At 44.9% G+C, this 20,091-nt stretch overlaps 1 protein-coding gene across 4 annotated transcripts in view; it reads right to left on the reverse strand.

Moving 5' to 3' along the window:
• DNAH9 (dynein axonemal heavy chain 9) overlaps positions 1-20,091 on the reverse strand; it is a 210,106-nt gene that overhangs the window by 8,700 nt on the left and 181,315 nt on the right. For 2 of the 4 annotated variants that reach the window (XM_028717200.2, XM_077924330.1), the window contains one exon: positions 15,550-16,037. The exons of the other annotated variants lie outside the window; for them this stretch is intronic. In XM_028717200.2, coding sequence (XP_028573033.2) covers positions 15,810-16,037 — 228 coding nt within the window. In that variant the 3' untranslated portion in view covers positions 15,550-15,809. Of the gene's footprint in view, positions 1-15,549; positions 16,038-20,091 lie in introns of those variants that run through there. 4 annotated transcript variants of the gene reach the window in all.

A 20,091-nucleotide genomic window follows, 5' to 3' on the forward strand; every position in this document is an offset into this window, starting at 1 on the left:
TCTTCTCCAAGGAAGCCAAATCTTATTGTAACCAGCTTAATTTGGGGGATAGCTATTTCCTGAGGGGAAGGTTGAATGTCCAGCCCTCTTTGTGCTTTAGCCCAGTTTATGGAATCCATGTTTATTCTTCAGTAGTTCTGACAAGAAAGTACATTTGTTATCTGTATCTTTGCACAGACTCTTGGTTACGCATTAAGCTTCAAGGCAGCAGTATTTGACTGTTTTTCTCTGTATTATCCTTGTTGTTATACTTACCTGTAAAAGCACATTCTGTAGGTACTGTAAACAAAACTATTACCGGTTTAGTAAAAAAAATAAAAATTAGAGTCTTAAGGATTTTTTTCCACTTTTGTCAGTAACAAATATTTATGGATTCAAAAATAAAGCAATTTCAACAGAAAAAAAGCTCTGTTCACTTTTGGTACACATAAGAGGTCATCTTTCTTGGCTGGCTTTGCAAACTTTGTATGCAGAGAGGTAGGTTTGTTTGTGTGTGTGTTTGTGGACGTGTGAAGAGCAACTATAAAATCTAGCGCTTCAAATTCTATAGTGTCCTTATTTTACTTCTTTGTTAACATGTACAAAAAATGTTGTGCTGCCTGCACACAAAGGGCTATTGAACTGCAGGAAGGAGTTCTCTCGGCATACTTGAGAAAGGAGGCACAACATTTCAGCCAGCATGCAGCCACACACAAACACATGGTATTCCGTAGCAGAGAAATCTCAAGACTGCACAGGAAGGCTCCACCTCTTTCCAGATCTGTACTATGATGTACAATAAAAGACGATCCTTTCACTCCTGCTGAAAGGTTATTCAAGAAATCCAAGAGCCTAATGATGACTAGTATTGTTGGGGGAAGGCATGGTGCTAGACAGTGCTTTTTTCTAAAAAAAATGATGTTTAGGGGTACTCTCATTTTCCTACTCATATTGAAATACTGCCCCCCAATGAGGCCAAACTTAGATTCACACATGTTTAGGGGTATGCATACCCCCGCGTACCCCCATTTAAAAAAGCACTGGTGCTAGACAATCTTAAATCAGCAGACTGAGTGATATATCAGTATGTCATCCAAAACCAGTTTGAAGTCCATATAATGATATCAGTTTAATAATTCTTACCTGGCAATATATCATGACTCATGATGTTTGAGGGGGGGGAGGGTTGCGCTATGCAAAAATCACCATGTTAGAAAAACTGAAGAAGGTGCATAGCCTCTCTTGCTAGCTAATCAGCACCAGGAGCCTCCCTCTTCCTCCCTCCAAATCCTCCATGAGGCTCCAGGGAATGGCTATGCAGCGGAGGAGCAAGCCTAATGCTCAGTGACCCATGTAATTCAAACTCCACTACAGACAGCAATCTGCTGAGGCCAGAAAATGCTCTCAGAGAAACCCAGGTGAAAATGAGAGGGAAGCCAGACCGTTTTGTGCTACTAAAGACCAACAACGGGGGTGGGGGGGTGGGTAGGTTCCTATGGGAAGAAGGCAGAAAATGAATGTGCAGCCCCCCCCCCCAATTCATGAATAGGTTCTTTGATGGTGAAGAATCCACATTCTTCTGGCTGGGGGGACTCTAGCCAAAGGCAGCTGCTGCACAAGAGGATCATCTGTAGGCAGACCCACCTTGCACACTCTGTTCTGCCAGTGGTCATTCGTTACTTAAGCTTCTCTCCCAATAGGTTTGTGCATTTCACACAGTTCATGAACCTATAGCAGTTTGATGAGCAATGACAAGCCAGCAATGGTGTGCAAGTTGTAGCCCCCTAAGTAGGCATGAGGGTGGTGTGGGCAGGGACACGACTCACTAAACTTCCTTGTGTGTTATGTCACACAACTTGAATAAAATATTGGGAGGCCCTGGGAAGCCCCACCCTGCACAATAGATCAGAACATGCTGGCCACACATACCTTTTGAATGGCAATGCCCATCAACTGGGGAGGCAGCCCCCTCAAAAAAAATATTGGGGGGTGAAGGGACTTCAGCGCCTAAAAGTTGGCTGCTATGTCACAGGCTAACGGTCTCCTCCCCATTGGCTGGCCAGAGGCAACCCAAATGTTAGGACAGAGCAATGCACAGACCCACTGCTGTAGTGTTGGGAGTGAGGCCACAGCCTAGGAAGACATCAGTGAGAGCCATTGTACACCCATTCCTCAGCAATTATCCCACGTCTGCGCTGCAGTGCCTGAATTCAAGGCAGAGCGCCTCTCTCCTCCTGCAGCTGCTACACCTCCCTTGTTCAGTCTATTTCAGGCAAAGCAGCTGGCAGGTACCAATCAATGTAGTTCATCATCTCTTGAAAGGTTTGCCCCCATTGCCTTTCCTCATTGACCCAGCATCAAGAACCACAGGTATCAGAGTGCTGCTTCACACTAGGTCTGCTGGATTTAAAGCCCTTTTTGCAAGTCAGTCTCCTTTCGGATAATTGGATGGATCAAAGTGCAATAGAAGCACACCAAATGAAACCTTGGAAGTGTGATTCATTCCCCACCACCACTCCACCCCCATCTCAACATCGTGCTTCTTGAGCTGCTTCATAAAGTGAGGTGGAGGTTCAATGGTTTTCAATATGGAAAGAGAGAATGTCTTGGTAGGCTAGCAGGCAGGAGGCCTCTATGACCCTAGGCAATCAGTGATGGTGAGCGCATAGCTCTACATGTGCAGGGTCAGCTTTTGTTGTCATATCCGTATACACACCAAGGAAACAAAATGCAGTTTCCAGTAACTAACCAGCAACTAAGTGGCACCAAATAATGCAACCATGAAAGGAGTTGGGCAGACTCTTTTTCATAGCTGGCCATTTCTACTAGCTCTTCCCATTGCCCATGCTATGATGCAACATTGGCATCACATATGGATGACTTTGGCAAAGCCTCACAAGGAGTCCAATACAAGTCCACATTTCGTGATGAAACAGAAGCCATAGCGCAGTGGCTAACCTGGCGCCCTCCAGAGGTTGTTGGACTACAACTCCCATCAATCCCAGCAAGCACAGCTAATATTTAGGGATGATGGGAATTGCAGTTCATTTTTTATTTTTTACTTTATGAATTTATATATCTCCGTCTACATTAGTCTCAAGACAATTTACATATCGTTCCCAACTTCCGGACAGCCACATGGGTTCCCCATCCCTGCTTAAAGCATAAAATCAGCCATTTGGAATATGCAGGGAAAGGGAATGTGTTAGAAATGACAAAGGCTCATGGCATGAGGCTGGCATGCAAATAGCTTCAAACTTTTGAAAGGCTACTGTATTGATTTTGAGCAAGGGGCCATGCAGCCAATGACTAAGCTGCAAGAAAAACCAAGTGAACTTGAATCTCTCCAAAAGGGAGATTTTTAAAGCCTGTATCTTTGCTAACCCAAAGATTGCATGATCCTTTTTGTAAGTACTTTTCTTTCAAATACATTTGGGACCTTTTTTCTTATTTACTTTTACTGTAATGCCAAAAGATGGAGACTTGTTTGCTGTTACTTCTGAAACTATGTGAGTAGAACATTCACTTATTTGCAAAGCTAAGTTTCTATGATTTATTCTAGCCTAAATATTTTCATGGGAAACATTTGTTTAAAGGTGAATGAGGGCAGATGCAAATCTAACCAAGTTTTAATCTGCTTGGAGCAATCACCATTGTGCTAACTTTGTTACAAGACAGTAAGAATCTCTTTTCCAAACATCTCTCTCGAACATTTCCATGCCAACCCCCATGCGCAGGGTGAGCAATCGCTGACACATCCTCCCTTGCTATTGGCCATCTTTGCCCCAGCAGGACATGAATTTTAGCTTGTGTTCTGAGCAGTTTCCTGTTACAGCTCTCCAGCTCCTGCATGTGCTACACTCCTGAAGGACACCTCATTGATTTTGTGTCTGGCACCCACCTGGACTCTCATTACAAACTGCTTGGCGGATGTTCTTTGGCATTGCTCACTCTCTTGGGCCAGGGCTTTATGACATGATGTGGACATTTTGTGCAGCATTTCCCCACAGTTGCTGGCAAAGGGAGGAAGAACAAGAGAAACGAATGAGGGATTTATCCTGACATTACCTCCACTGCAGCCTGGTGCCAACATCAGGCACAGAAAAGCCACATTCAGTCTTCCTGCAGGCCAACGAGGGACCATGCCATGGGGGTCCCTTTGAATCCACTGAACATTGGGGGGGGGGGATATTGTGCATTGCTCAGAGCTGCATTCCTGCTTCAAGTTTAAGATAGACATCATAGGGCTGGAGGGGATAGATCATCCGTTTCCATTCCTACACATCCTCAGCAGATCAACCCACATCTTCCTATGTATGCCATGGGTTCAGTTTTCTTTGATAATCAAAGCTATTTAACATCCTAAATGCCCAGATCATTAGGTTTGCTGGTAAAAATGGGGTTCTGCTATCACAAAAGAGTGTTCCAAAACTGGGATAGACCTAACAGAGCCTGAAGTCCAAACCCAACATAAGAAGAGCGTGCTGGATCAGGCCCATGGCCCACCTAGTTGACAGTATCCTGTTGTTACAGTGTCCACCTTGCATGAGCCAAATGCTGCACTGCCATATTACCTACACCTCCACTTGCTAAGGCTGTCTCTTGTGGGGTTGCCAACTTTTATTTCCGAGAGGATTCTGAGCTTTTAATGCTGAGCATGACTGGATAACATTCAGAGGATGAATCTCATCAACTTCCTGCTGATTAAAAAAATCACTTACTTTCTATCTGTCACGCAGCCCAAAAAGGAGTTGTCCTGGAAAGGGGGGGGGGGGAGAGTTGGTAGTCCTATGTTCTGTGCACTATAGAACTCAAAACCATTGTGACTAAAGAGGCCGGTGACTCAGGCAAGCCTTGTATGGCCTGTATTTCATCACCTCTGCCTTTCCCTAGTTAATTTCCCAGCAGGATTGCATGATATAAAGTGATGCAAGCTGGCTTCTGCCTTTTGGGGAGATGAGCAGAAAATTAAACAGCCCCCAGCTGGCAGAAATCAGCACTTCCAGAAACAGATTTCCCAGTCTTTTCCAGAAGAGCATGCCGAGCACGATTCTTTGAGAAACTTTCCCCCTGTGGATGCTCCTTTGTGATAAATGGGAGCTGTGTGGCTTTCCAGAGGATCATGTCCATTCTCATTGTGTTCTGGAACAGGCCGGCTGGCTTCACATAAAAAAACAAAAAGGATGTGGAGCTTTCCTGTGCAGAGCCAACTAGCACACTCAACAGTATCTGTCATTTTCATTGCAACCCTGCAGCTGTGCCTCTGCTCTGACACTGTTGTTATATTATTATATATTTATTTATACCCCTGCCATCTTCCCTGACAGGGACTCGAAATGCCTTGCAGATAAAATTGAGAACAGCTAAGAACCAATAATTAAAAAACAGTGGAACATTGACAGGATTAAAACTATATATACACACAGTTGCATTATAAAAAAAAATCTCCACCAAGACAGAGGTACAAAACACCCATCCAGGTAGTGTGGGTTGGCCTCCCCCTCTTTTGACAGCCCCTTCCTCCCAGAAGCAGCATCATTATGCAACTGCCTTAACCCTAAACACCTTATCTCTCTTGACACCTCATTATCGGGTAGCCAAAATGGTGCGCTCCAGATCTGGCTAGCATTGCCTTTCGTGTTTAGGAGAAATCTATATACTTAGACCCCTCTCACTACTACATCAATTATCCAAGTGGGATCCTTGGTACCTCTAGCCCTGGACAACCATTTCTTACCTATGCATGCTTTTGCTTGCTTAGTTTATACTAGAAATACAAAATCACCTTCATCTAAAGGTGTTGGGGTGCGTGTTTGCAGCTATGGTTGGTTCACTAGCTATGGCACCTTTTGGACAGAGAGGACTTGACCACCACATTCTGTGTACTGGTAGAATCCTAGAAGTACAGTGGTACCTCAGGTTAAGCACTTAATTCGTTCCAGAGGTCCATTCTTAACCTGAGACTGTTCTTAACCTGAAGCACCACTTTAGCTAATGGGGCCTCCTGCTGCTGCCGCACCGCCGGAGCACGATTTCTGTTCTCATCCTGAAGCAAAGTTCTTAACCTGAAGCACTATTTCTGGGTTAGCGGAGTCTGTAACCTGAAGCGTATGTAACCCGAGGTACCACTGTATATAACTGCAGGGTTGGAAAGGACCCTGAGGGTCATCTAGTCCAACCCCCTGCAATGCAGGAATCACAACAAAACCATCCATGGCAGATGGGCATACAACCTCTGCTTAAAAACCTCCAATGAAGAAAAGTCTTCAAGCACCTCCCACCACTGGGAGAGGGTGATATCTATGGCAACCCCTAAGTTGTGGAATTTCTGCTGTATGCTGGAGATACATCACTTTACCCTCGCCTTTGTCCTGAACCTCTGGCCTACCTGGTCAGTATGCCGAGTCCAACATTCAGAGTCTGAGGGGGTCAAAGCAGAGTCCAACGGTCAGGAAGTAATGTTCAGGGTCAAGTCTGAAGTCCAGCAGGCAAGATATAGTCCAGAGTCAAACCCGAAGCACAGTCCTATAGAGGTCCAGGAGAATCCAAGCTGATGTTCATCGACATGGGCAGTTGAGCAGACACAGCACCTCAGCTCTGCTTCCCTTTGGTGCTTTGAATGCTGATTGCAGCACCTGGGTCTGATGAGGCAAGCGACCCTCACCTGTTCCAAGCCTGCTGCAGCTGAGAAATCACACACCTCCTCCCAGAGCTGGCTATCTGAATAGAGGTGTTTTTGCTTGTGTTTGTTATAATTGGTTTTAGTCTTTATACTATTTTCAGGTCACTTTTGTGAGAGAAGGAGCTTATAAAGTTAAATAAATAAAGCAAGCAATGGAATGCAAGGCACAGAATTTTCCAGGAACAGAATTGCTAATTTGAGCAACAATGTTTGGATTCTCCAAACACAGAGAGCTAAGCTCTGCTGTTGTGGGATGATGAGAGTTGTAGTCCAACAACACCTGCAGGCCACAGGTTCCCCAACCCTGCTCGTAAACAGCTGGAAAGATCCCAGTATCAGTCCTTAAGCACAAGCCCTGATCTAAGGCAGCAGTGCTCCAACTGTGTTAGGAGAAAAAAGCAAAATGCCCTATTAGTATGAGCACAGAAGAAGCCGCTCTGGGAAATATCAGGAGAGAAGCATTGTAAGGCGGTATAAATTTTGAGTTTAGGAGTTGTCAACAGTTGCAGTACTGGGGGAAGGTTTCTTGCAGCAGACTTTAGTCTCCTGTGGTGTTACTGTACAAAGTTTGCATCAGCAAAGTAACATGGGGTTCAAAAAGATACTGAAAATGAAATGGCGAAGCGAAAAATGGACCAGGACAGTTGTCAAATGAAAGACATGCTGCAGAGAACTGGAGAATGTGAGCTGTACTGCATTGTTAGGGGACCAGACTAGAAAGATGAAGAGACTTTAGCCAGCATGGTTTCTTTATGTGGCAAGTGGAGAAGCAAGAGAGGTATTTAATATTTTTCACTTCGATGACAATGCAGATAAAGCAATGGGGTGACACAAGTTTTGATTAATAAATCTGCAGCGTACTGTGCACCCAGCAGAAATGTTACATATGAAAGGCACACATTCTTCACTAGAGCTCAGAGTACAGAAAAAAGTAAAGACTCATATGTGACTAATTTAAAGTGGTTAGCAGGGAGTGGTGTCAATCATGTATTAAAGATCACACAGTTTGTGACATAAAGTCAGGCAGAATAAAAGTCAGATTACTGAGAGTGACTGGTTTAACTCTGGAGTGGTACACTTGCTAAAATACATAAAACCAGAGAACCAAAATCTCAAGAACCCAAGAGATATGACAAAAGCAAATCTATAAGAACACGTTCAACTGCTACTGTAGACAAAATTACCAATAAGTTAGGAGAACTACTTAAATCAATACCAGTTATCAACCAGTAACAAAAGGTACTAACTGTGTAAATTCCATTCACCTTTTGGCAAATACAGTTTCAGAACATAATAACCACCCTGCTGGATCAGACCAAGGGCTACCCTGCATTCTGTTCCCACCCACAGTGGTTGACTAGATGCCTCTGGGAAGCCCACCAAGACAACATGGGCACCCTCTCCCACAATTGTTCCCCAGCAGCTGGCATTCAAAGGCATTACAAGAATGCCTTTGTACCCATGGCAGATTCTCTTTTTGCACAGGCCCCAAAATGCTGGCAACGGAAGAGTCAAAATATGCTTTCTAGCATGAGAGTACTATTTATTTTATTGAAATCAAAATTTGTAATACACTTTTCCCCTCTAAGAAGTTGCCTAAATTGGCTTACAAATTTGATCAACTATAGATGGTATTCTGAGATGGCAAAGGATTATCAACTGAGAAGGAGTCAATTCCTATGAAGCGAATATATTGCTGTCTTATTTGTCAGCTTCAGAAACAAAATTGAAGGATTTCCAAACAGCTACAACAAATGATAGAGGTTTGCAAGTTTAAAACATACAATTTAGCAAGGCTGACTAGAAGTAAGAATGAAAGTTCCCAAAGATAGGTACTGAAATTAGAAAGAGGAATTCAAGGAACATGATCACCTTAAAAAAAAGTGATACAGTCATAGTAGCACAAGTCCTATGAAAAGAAATTCTAAATATCATGCAACACAAAAATCATCAGAATTACATTATGAAAAAGAACTACTAAAGAAAGAAAGGATAGGGCAGACACATGTGCTCTGATGATTTGGTATCACCATGTAGATGGCATCAAACATCTGAATTTATTTTTTTTAAGCCTATGTTATTTTCTCCCTGCGACATCCAGCAGAGCTTTTTCAGGTAGTACAGGGCCTTTTACAGGGGGCAGTAAAACTGCTGGTAACTCATTGTAACTTGTTTGCGAAGCATTTTTAGGATAAAATCACTTGCATCTGCCAGGGCCCTGCCCTGGCTGCCCTGCTATAGCAGATGAATCTCACAAGGTATGCAGAACACTCTCTAGTCCTGTTGTGTTTGATGAGTTTCAGTCTGCAAGGCTTGAGGATGTGGACAAGGTGCTTAATGCCTCCTTGCGAGAGGGCTGCTCCCTGCTTGCTTAAAGGAGGCAGTGCAAGACCACTCCTTAAGAAGCCCTCCCTGGATACAGAAAATTTACGTAACTTCTGACCAGTCACCAGTTTCCCCTTCTTGGGCAAGGTCCTTGAGCAGGTGGTCGTGGGCAAGATCAAGGCTTTATTAGATCAAACTGAGAGTCATGTTTTCTTTAAGGGAGAAGGTGAGGGGCATGTAATGATAGCAAAGACCAAAGGTTTCCATGAGTGGATGAGGTATTCAAGAAAGCACCAACGGAACTGGAAGGTACGGCAACAGTAAGTAAGCTATCACTGTGGTCAGTACTGCACTGTGTTAAGTGTGTACATTTCTTCTGTAGCATTATTATAAAAAGTTTGCAGCAGCAGGAGAGGCAGGCTCAAGTTTTCTGAAGGAATGAGACAATCGGGAATAGTGGACAAGCTGCCCCAAATGATATCACACGTCCACCAATACCAGTTTCCCCCTGCTGTGTGCAGAAGCCTATGATGTGTTTGAAGATACAGTCTCAGTTCACCCAGGGCAATGCTGAGATCCCATGGCCTACCCAGTGCCCACATGAACTGAACTGTGTGCAGAAGGAAATTCCCTCACACAGAATTCCTCAGGAGACATCGTTGCTATGGAAAGACATTCTTTTAAGCCTGCTGAAATAGGGCAGTAAAAACAAAAATGTCCCCTCATTTAATTTATCCTGAAACACAGGCAAGCTATTCCAGCTTCCTTATCTAGCTCTTCCACCATTACAGTTTGAAAGTAAAGTTATTCCACATCCCCCAGGTTGCACTTCTTTGCCATGGTGACAGTCACGGTCTCACCCAGGTGAGAAGAGCTGTAGTCGGGGCTGCTGCCAAAGCCCTCATTAATCAGCGACTCAATTATCTCTTCAAAGCCAGACAATCTGCAGAACATATTCAATAAGGTCCCACAAACAGCAATTTATCTCTAATTATCTAATCATCCTTCTTTAAATCTGCCACTTCTTACCAATAATCTTATTACTGTAATTAATTGCAGAGCTCATTAAGTACACAGAGCACAGAAAAAGTGTATACAACAACATCCAAATTCCACCCACATCTTAAACCGGGGAGCAGGATGCCTGGGAAAGATTTTTCTTTCTTCCAGAGAAACCCACAGCAGTATGATCTCTTCGATAATAATAAAAGGGAGGAATAAGAATAGAATGGCAAATCTCTCAGGTCTCCAGAAGGACTACCCAATATAATCTCCACCCTTAATGAAACCTGTGTCAATAGTTAAAATTAGGGCCGGCCCAACCATAAGGTGATGAGGCGAGTTGCCTCAGGGCGGCAAGCTCCCGTGAGTGGCAGTGCCATTGTGCACATGCTGCTTGCTGCCACCAGGCACTCATCCCTGCCAGGTGCTTGCTGCTGCCTCCTGCTCCTCCACCTCCACAGCCGCGCTGCCACCTGGAGGTTGCCCAGGAAAGCCCCAGCAGTGGTGGGTAGGCCATAGCAACAAGGGTATCTGGCCACAGCTGAGGGGCAGGAGGGGGTGGCAGGGGGCAGCAGGGAGGCAGCAGCAGCAGTGTGTGAAAAATACAGTGGTGCCCCGCAAGACGAATGCCTCGCAAGACGGAAAACCCGCAAGACGAAAGGGTTTTCCATTTGCGAGTTGCTTCGCAAGATGAATTTCCCTATGGGCTTGCTTCGCAAGAAGAAAGCCCATAGGGAAATCTCCGGGGACCTCTTTTAAATGCTGGCGGTGGGGAGCAAAGCCTTTCCCCCCCTCCGGCCTTCAGAAGAGGTCCAGGAAGGCCGGCGGGGGCCAAAAGGCTTTGCTCCCCACCGCCAGCATTTTAAAAGCAGTCCGGGATAGCAGGGAAGCGCTTCCCGCTATCGCGGACGGCTTTTGAAGACAGGCGGGAGGAGCAAAGACTTTTGCCCCCCGCCGGCCTTCAGAAGAGGTCCAGGATCTCTTCTGAAGGCTGGCGGGGGGCAAAAGTCTTTGTCCCCCCTGCCTGCCTTCCCAGGGGCTTTTAAATCGCCCCGGACAGCGGAGAAGTCCTCCACTGTCCCGGGCGATTTTAAAATGCCGCCCGCCAGCATTTTAAGATCGCCCCGGACAGCGGAGAAGACCTCCGCTGTCCCGGGGTTTTTTAAAATGCTGGGGGTGGGAAGAAAAGCCCTTGTCCCCCCCCCCAGCCTTCAGAAGAGGTCGGGGGACAGACTGTCCCCGGACCTGGTCTGAAGGCGGTTTCCATAGGAACGCATTAATTGATTTTCAATGCATTCCTATGGGAAACCGTGCTTCGCAAGACGAAAAACTCGCAAGAAGAAAAAACTTGCGGAACGAATTAATTTCGTCTTGCGAGGCACCACTGTAGTGGGCACAGCCGCCGCGCCATCATTCTTAAAATCCAGCAGTCTGCCCAGAAGGACAGACTAGAAGCAATGGCAGGAGGAGGCTCTGCCTTCATCAGAAGGATACAGCCAAGGGTGGGAGCAAGATGGGGAACAACCCCAAGTATTACAATTGCTAAACAGGAAGAAAAATAGTTACGTGGTCTGCCAAGACTCTCAACAATTTGCAAGTGGCCCAGGTAGGGGGGGAGCTCTATATATCCTAGATGTCATGCCTACAGACCAAAAAAAACCAGAAACCACAAACTGGTATAGGAGAATGAAGTAATTTCTTAAGGCTAAAAACTGGATAACAAACACCAGGTACAAAATGTGCATAACATCTCACATTAATTGCTTCCAGAACAGCCATTGGAGTCACTCTGCGGCTTCCCAACTGCGGTTCCTAAGGGTTAACACATTTATAGCAGCAAAAGCTTGCATTAATGCATTATTTCAACACATTATTCACTAGACTAGAACCACCGCATTATTGACTGTATAGACTCTGCTCAGATCTCCACAAAAGGCCTCACACATTCAGGAAACATTTTAAATTAAGTGCATTTGTAAATGCATGTGCTGAGTTGTCTGGCCAATTACAGGCATTTAATAAACCACTCATAATAAATAAACTGCATGAGCCTGAGAGCCAATTTCAGGATAAAGGCGCAGCAGTAACCCTTGCACAGTAGGGAACATGCCCGCAGTTGAGAGTTTTGTTGCAAATAATCTATAAATTATGTATAGCATTTACCCATCAATGATCCTGCACTGGAAACACATCCACGTTCAGCGCAAGTGCCAAATAGAAAATGAAGAAATAAATCCTGTTTGTCCCTGAAGAACCCATCTCCAGCACTATGCAATTCCACAGCAGTGCTTCCTCTTGTGAAGCCATGGATAATTTGCATAGAATTTGCCAATATTTTTAATCAGCTTTGCTTCTGTGGGCCGGGGGGGGGGGTCAATCTCTTTTGCAGATTTGACTGTGGACTATTAACAGTATAGTCCAGCTTCCCGCAAGCTGCTGCCCTTCAGTCATCAACGGACTACACCTTCCATCAGTCCCAGTCAGCATGGCCAATGATCAGGGGAGTTGTAGTCACACAACATGCTCCAGGTTGTGGAAGTCTGGAACAATTCTATTAATGCCTCCTTGGTAGTCCCACCAAGTTTGGTTGTGCTTACTCCCTGCTAAGTGACTACGTGCTTGCAGCCTAAATCACCTACTGAGCAAGTGAGGCACATCCAGGAGTTTAAATGTAGCCACAGTTAACAATTGCAATAAGGAATAACGTTCCATATTTCTTGATGTGCATGGGTTGCAAGATGGTTGTTCACATTATTATTATGGCGTTGTTAGGGCACATTGCCAAAGATGAGAGAGCAACGGTGCTGGACTGTAGGGAGCCCAGACTGACCCAAACTTTAGCCTCCAGCATTGCCAGCAAACACCATGAGCAGTTAGGCTGAGGTGCAAGGCAGGAAGAGGCAGCCCAAAGGAAAGCTATGTCAATTGAGTTAAAGCTGGGATGTCTGCCCAAGGGGAGTATAATGGAGCATGTTAAGGAAACAGGCCCAATAGCCGATTGACAGCATTCTAACCTACTGGCTGGCTGCTGTTTCACTGCTACATGGCTTGCAATGCAGTTTTTTCCCACCATAACTTTTGAAAAGCTAGTCGATGCCTTTTTCATAATGGTTTTAACAGGTAGGGGAGGGAAAGTCTGAAGCAAAAATGAACTGTAGTGAAAGTGCACCAACAGCAAATATACGAGAGAGAGAAAACTGTTGAAACCTTGATTTGGGATTGCAGTAACACAACGCCCACTTTGTAATGGGGCTGGGCTTTGAAGATTTGTAATATAGTGTTATGTGAAAGCGCAGCAAAAGGATTGCTTCTTGCTGATTACAGAAGAGCAATACTTCTGCAGCGCCGAAAGATTGGAGTGTGGCAGGGACCTTTCCTGGCCTTCTATTGTGCTGCTCAGTTTAATGCGTACCATGAGTGCATTCCAGAAGTTGACAGTTCAAAACTAATCAAAATCCACTGGAAGGGAGCTTGCTTTTAATATTCAAATCACATTAATTAAAATTCCAGGAAACTCTTAACACTACCATGCTATATATTAAGGACACTTAATGCTGACTGGGGGGGGGGGGGCAATTTAATAAAGGCATCTTACTATTTCTATTTAACTGAAAGTGAATTTGCGGGAGGGGAAGTTTCAGACAATAAAGCTGTGTCACTGTGCCAGCTTAAGTCCTAAGTGAGTTTCATTATCAATGGCTATTAATTTTTCATTAAATCAGTGAATTATAACAATGAGCATCACATATCCATTTGGTTTAATCAGTCATACTGTGCCCTTCCTGCCCTTTAGCCCCCAGTTCCCCCCAAATACTCCCACTTTTCCTTGCTGCATTAATAAGACTGGAGCGGGGAGCGAAAGGCTGGAGAGCTACAAGTCAGTACAGTATCTTGAGCGATGGGTTTTATAATGTTGCACATATTTTGCTCCTCCCACCCCGAGTTCTTTTTGTTATCTAACGGCTGGGATGGCTTATCACACAACATTAAAGCTAGTGTTTGCACTAGAGATGTTTGCCTCTCTGAAGATGTACATTGGGGCATCACAGAATGGCCAGGTGCCAACATTACTTATGGCACAATTGCACAGCATTAAACAATTCAAATTCCAATGAAGAAATTGTATGACCAACAATCTCACTGGCAAGAAATTGATTGATGTCCATCAACCACCCCATGGATTTACACAAGTGCCAAACACAGTCTAGGTGTCTTTGCCCATTGTTGCTTGACTCCTAGCACCTGAGAGATCACCTTAGAGCTGCCAATATATTGTGGGTTTCAGTAAGTGTTAACCAGCTGGCAGTACATTATCTTAACTGGCAGGTTTTCCTGAGATCAGCTACCTCCAGTCAACCCTGTTAGCATTTGGAAAAAAGGCAATTACCAGACACAGATGAAATGTTATTACAAAACTTACACCGCTCGTAAATGTTAAGTTTGCTTCCCTCACTACGGGTTTCATTCACATTGTTTAATAGCTTTTGTGAAAACTCACTTCCATCGCAGCGTTCCAAAAGTGCAATCTCCTGTAAAAATGAACCATCTGTAAAGTGTGTCGGGCTTTGCTCTTTTATGCCTCTAGATGTTGTATGATGTGGGGGCCAATCTTTAACTGGATTTGTCTGGCAAGATAATCATTTTTCAGGGATAGCTGAAGTCTGATATCCTTCCTCTGTGTGGGGGATAGCTGATATCCTTCCTCTGTGTGGGGGACGATCCAGCGTGTCACCCTACAGTGTACATGACCAAATCCGTGGAAGTAAAAGGAAGAAGCACTTTCATTTATACAATCAGGGATCATCACCTGTATCTATACTTTCCCTGCAAAAGTGTTCAGTGCCCTGCAGCCTCTTTAAACCAATCTTGCTACATCAGATGCACTATTCAATTTCAGGGTAATGCCTCCCAGGATGAATTTATAACATATTTTTACAGGAAACAAAAGTCTGAAACTTTTTACTTGCATTCTCCCATGGCGGCATTTTTTCATTATGTGTGGCCCCAAGCTTGTAAGAACGACATTTTTTGAATCTTCCTTGAGACTTTGGTTAAATATGAAAGATGGTATAAAAATCTCCTTGAAGGCAGTTCACACATACACGCGTAATACTTGATTACTCACCACTTGATGAATTGCAGCTTCCCGCACAAGCTTGTTTCATGCGAAAACTCTGAGTTCATGGTAACGGTTAGAGGGGGTACAAAAGTTGGGTGTTATTTCCAGCCACAATTCAAAGTACCTTCATAACCCTTCATGGCTTATTAACCAAGTACATCCTGACTATTTCCTGAAGTCACTGACGGGGGCGCTCTCTCACCAAATAAAGCACAGCAGGTGGCAGCTAAGAGAGACCTTCTCACTGATGATGCTCTGTCTGCATGGATAGTTCTCCAAATGGATGCTCATCCGCTGCCTGTGTTGTCTCCCCTTCAGCACTGGGCAAAGACTTTTTATTTAGTTTACTATTACTTTTAAAAACTTTTAATGCTAAGCAGGTTGGTGTTGGTGGTTTTTTTGCTGTTTACCGGATGTTCAAAAAAAATTAAAATATCAGCTATCAATTTGTTCTTGTATTTTTATTGTACATAAATCACACAGTAAATTTGAAGGGCAAATTTAAAAATTGATTCAACTTGAGTTGTGAACTGAGATGACTCACACATACATATGTATGTCAACATATCACTCTTTGAACGATGAGCACTCACGTGTGAACCAGGATTGGGTATTCCTTCATGCTATTAAAAAACATCCAACTAAGAAACGGTGACTTTTCTGATGATTGTCTGCTAGGAGAAGAGAATGGGAATTGAGAGTCTAAATCTGCAGGAGCAGTGCCACTCCTGCTAAAACCCACTTGGATGGTTTCTCTTTAGTCTTCAGGTTAAAAGTCCAGACGTAGGTTGGACCCCGTTGGGGGGTTTTGTACACAGGACATGGGTACATGTTGCGGACATCTTGCTTGTCGACAGGGATGGCTTTAATGAAAATAATCGGCATTGATGGAGTCAGGTCCTTTAGTCGGGCATCAGCAATCAACCCTGTCTGTGAAGGATAGCAAAGGAAAATGTGAGCTTATTTGACCAGCCACACCTTTCTTGTACCATTAATGCCAGGCCAACGTTTCTCTGTCTCCAGCCATTCCTGTAACCTGCTATAACCCATTATCAATGGTTTGCTCCCTAACTTCTCAGAGAAAAGGCTACTGCAGAGAAGACTAGAAGTCCTCTGCTTGGAACTTAACTGATTGATCCTCCTTGCCACTTGCCCTGCCATGGTTCAAGGGGGTGGGAAGAATGGTCAGGTTATAAAATAAATAGCCATCCTATTACACAGCCCCACTGTGCAGAAAAATGTGGCCGTGAAGTCACTGCAAGCAGATTGCCCATTGGCGTCGCTTTCCCATGCACCCTGTTGGAAAGGAGGGAAGGAGGAAACAGGACTGAAGATGTTGTGCTGCCACTGCTCTCTAGGGTGGGGGAGGAGAATGTAAGCTCCACTCAAGGAGGTGTCAGTCAACAAGCTGGTCTTGCCTCCTCGGTAGCAGGAGGGTCAATCCCAGGGGACTCTCCTTCCTTAGGGAACACAGAAAAGCTACAAGCACTTTGCACATTGTCCTTACATCCTCACATTAGTGCTGCATAGTGATGAGAACTTACTATCAAATGCAATCTTCTGATCAGTTTATTCACCTTGAGGGAGACCATTAGCATTCCAAGAGGCATATACAAATGGTAAGCAATCCTGATCCTTTTGCAACACAAACAATATGTACACTTTTATATTAAGGTAATTCTGATAATAGATAGTGCCTGCAGAGCTTAAGATTTCCAAAGGAGCAAGTAAACATTAAATACAGTGGTACCCCGCAAGACGAACGCCTCGCGAGACGAAAAACTCGCAAAACGAAAGGTTTTTTCGTTTTCGAGTTGCCTCGCAAGACGAATTTCCCTATGGGCTTGCTTCGCAAAACGAAGCTTGCCCCGGGGACAGCGGGTCTTCTCTTTTGAAGCAAGGGGCGGCGGGGAGATCGCTTCTCCCGGTGCTCCGAAGCGGGGTGGGGGGGCGGGAACACCTGCCCCAGCCGCCGGGCTTCGTAGCGCTGCTGCGAAGCCGGGTGGGGGGCGGGAACACCTGCCCCAGCCACCCCGCTTCGGAACGCTGCTCCGAAGCGGGGTGGGGGGGGCGGGAACACCTGCCCCAGCCGCCGGGCTTCGTAGCGCTGCTGCGAAGCCGGGTGGGGGGCGGGAACACCTTCTGAAGGCGGGCGGGGGGCGAAAGTCTTTGTCCCCCCTGCCTGCCTTCCCAGGGGCTTTTAAATCGCCCCGGACAGCGGAGAAGTCCTCCGCTGTCCCGGGGCGATTTTAAAATGCCGCCCGCCAGCATTTTAAGATCGCCCGGACAGCGGAGAAGTCCTCCGCTGTCCCAGGGTTTTTTAAAATGCTGGGGGTGGGAAGAAAAGCCCTTGTCCCCCCCCCCCCAGCCTTCAGAAGAGGTCCGGGGACAGCCTGTCCCCGGACCTGGTCTGAAGGCGGTTTCCCTAGGAACGCATTAATTGATTTTCAATGCATTCCTATGGGAAACCGTGCATCGCAAGACGAAAAAACCGCAAGACGAAGAGACTTGCGGAACAAATTAATTTCGTCTTGCGAGGCACCACTGTAATCCTTGCAACAGCAACACTTCTGGGAGCTGGTGTTGCAACATTTCAACTTGCAGTTACATTTAGTTTTTTTAAAAAAATCTTTTTGAGCAGGCACTTGTCTGGATGAAAGAAACAAAGGGAAGAATTCCTCCCATGAAATATGCCCCCATCTATTTTTAGATTGACAAAGTTTTCAATCTCTCTTAGAGCATTCCACAGCATTAATTAATGTTTTTATTTGCATGCTTATCTCCCTGTTGATCAAAAGAAGCTTTGACTTGGATACAACCATTTTCACTGCTTAGGGATATAATTTGGTTTACAGATTGGTGGAGATGTACACCTGCACACACACCTTCTCTCTCTCTCTCTCTCTCTCTCTCTCTCTCTCTCTCTCTCTCTCTCTCTGCTGAGATAATCAGCACCAAAATAATTCTTGGGGAAAACCTGGCACAGCTATGCTTATTCTATCTAAAGCATTTCAATGCTGCCTTTCATCAAAAAAGACTTCCTAAGCGGTCAACAAAAGAGATTATAAAACTGATCATTAAAACTTACACCAAGGCAATAAGGGGAAAAAATCTAAACAGCAATGCAAAGCAGTAAAGCAACAAAGAAGAATAGAAAACTATAAAATTATGATAGGACAGGAATGCAATGCATCTTAAGAAATTATATCTCATATATATCCTGTTCCTTCTCCTAGAAGCTTAGGGAAGTATATGAGGAGTTTCCCCCCATTTTATCCTCACAACAACCTTGGAAGGTGGGTTGAGCTGAGAGACTGTGACTGCCCCAGTGCCACCCAGTGAGTTTTAACAAGGGGTGAGGATTTGAACCAGTCAAATGCTGGCTTGTGAAAACACAGGGGTTCATGACCTTAGAAACATCACCAGCTAGGTTTTTGCCAACGGATGGCTTTTTCTGTGCACTGATCATAAAATATGTGTGGAAAGAAGCCCTCAAAAATGTAAGTGCAATGTACTTTGAAAGAACCCTGCAGTGACAATGCACATTGGAAGCGGGCACAAGTGCGTGTTTAAGAACAGAACTGCACATTACACACACACCTGTCCTAACATGGCCACACTTGGTAGAGAAAGGCAGCTTTGGGGTGGGATTAGGAATGGGAAATAAGTAAGTGGGAAAGGCAGAGATGTGCAAAATCCCTCCCATACTTGTCACTGTTCGGATCATAATTGCAGAAAACCATGTCCAACTTCCCTTTGTGCTTATCTTTGCAAACACCACTTCTGCCTCCGGAGGTGGGATTTTCCCTATAAGAAACAGCCATCTGGATTACATGTATAATATGTAGTTCCGCCATATGCTAAGGATGTGGCTTCTGAGAGTGTTGCATTCACTTGTTGAGCACATCTCTTCCTTTGGTGGGCTGGTGGTGAGGGGGCATCATATAAATGTTATCTTTAGAAGAACTCTGAGGATTAGCTTGACTCAACCTGCCTACTCCCATTCCTGTCTGCTTCTTAAAACCACAGCACACATCACATGCCAGCAAGCCTATGCCTGTGATTGTATGTTTACTTAGCTTACGAGAGCACACAATACGTACTTTTGCAAACCCATGTTTGTTGCACACATACATTGAACACAGGCTTTAGGCAGGCAGGTTTCTAGTGTATGTAGCAAGACTGTTTAGGCTCTTCAACCCTTTGACTCAAGTAGCATCCGTGTGTATTATTTATGCCTTTGGCAAAGCTGGAAGTGGCCTTAACCACCAGGAAGATCTCTCCCATTAAAATGCCATTGCTACAACCCTCACTGTCCGGTAGGATGGCCATCTACACATTGCTAAAAAAGAGAGGAAATGCGTCACCAAAAAAAGAGATGTGCATATGATAATTTATATGTAGAGTTTTAAATTTAGAAATTATAATAAGAATTTAAATAGAAACACTGGGTGGCATTCAACATCTCGCTATTACAAACATTCTGCCTGTGCAAGCATATCAGCTTGCCAGATGGAACGATTCCTACTCCCTTCCCTCTGCATACTGTTTTGTGGGTTCTGCCAACTGCCCCTACCAAAGCAGGGGGCACAGAAGAGGAGCAAAAGCCCTTGTTGTGCTAATGGGATTCTTTAGATGAATCCTGCCCACTATTGGGGTGGGGGGATTTGACCAGTGGACCTGTGTGCTTGCTTGCTCTGTGAGCCACATACTAGCTGGTGATAGGCAACTTTAAAAGCACAGCTCTCCCTCCTCTAAACTGGGCTTGGACAGGACAGCCTTTAAAATACAGGACTGTCCTCTGTAAAGTAGCGCACATGGCCACCCTGGTGTCTGGGGCTTTCCCTGAATTGCTTTCCTCAGAAATCTTGCTCTCTGAGAAACCAGCAGAACGTAAAGTTAAAAGGGGGAAGAGTCCCAAATGAAGCTGTCAAAGACACACACTGAATCCTTCCCAGCTGTCCCCTCCCATAGCCTGGGAATA

The sequence above is a fragment of the Podarcis muralis genome, chromosome 2, assembly GCF_964188315.1.
Source record: "Podarcis muralis chromosome 2, rPodMur119.hap1.1, whole genome shotgun sequence".
NCBI lineage: Eukaryota > Metazoa > Chordata > Lepidosauria > Squamata > Lacertidae > Podarcis > Podarcis muralis.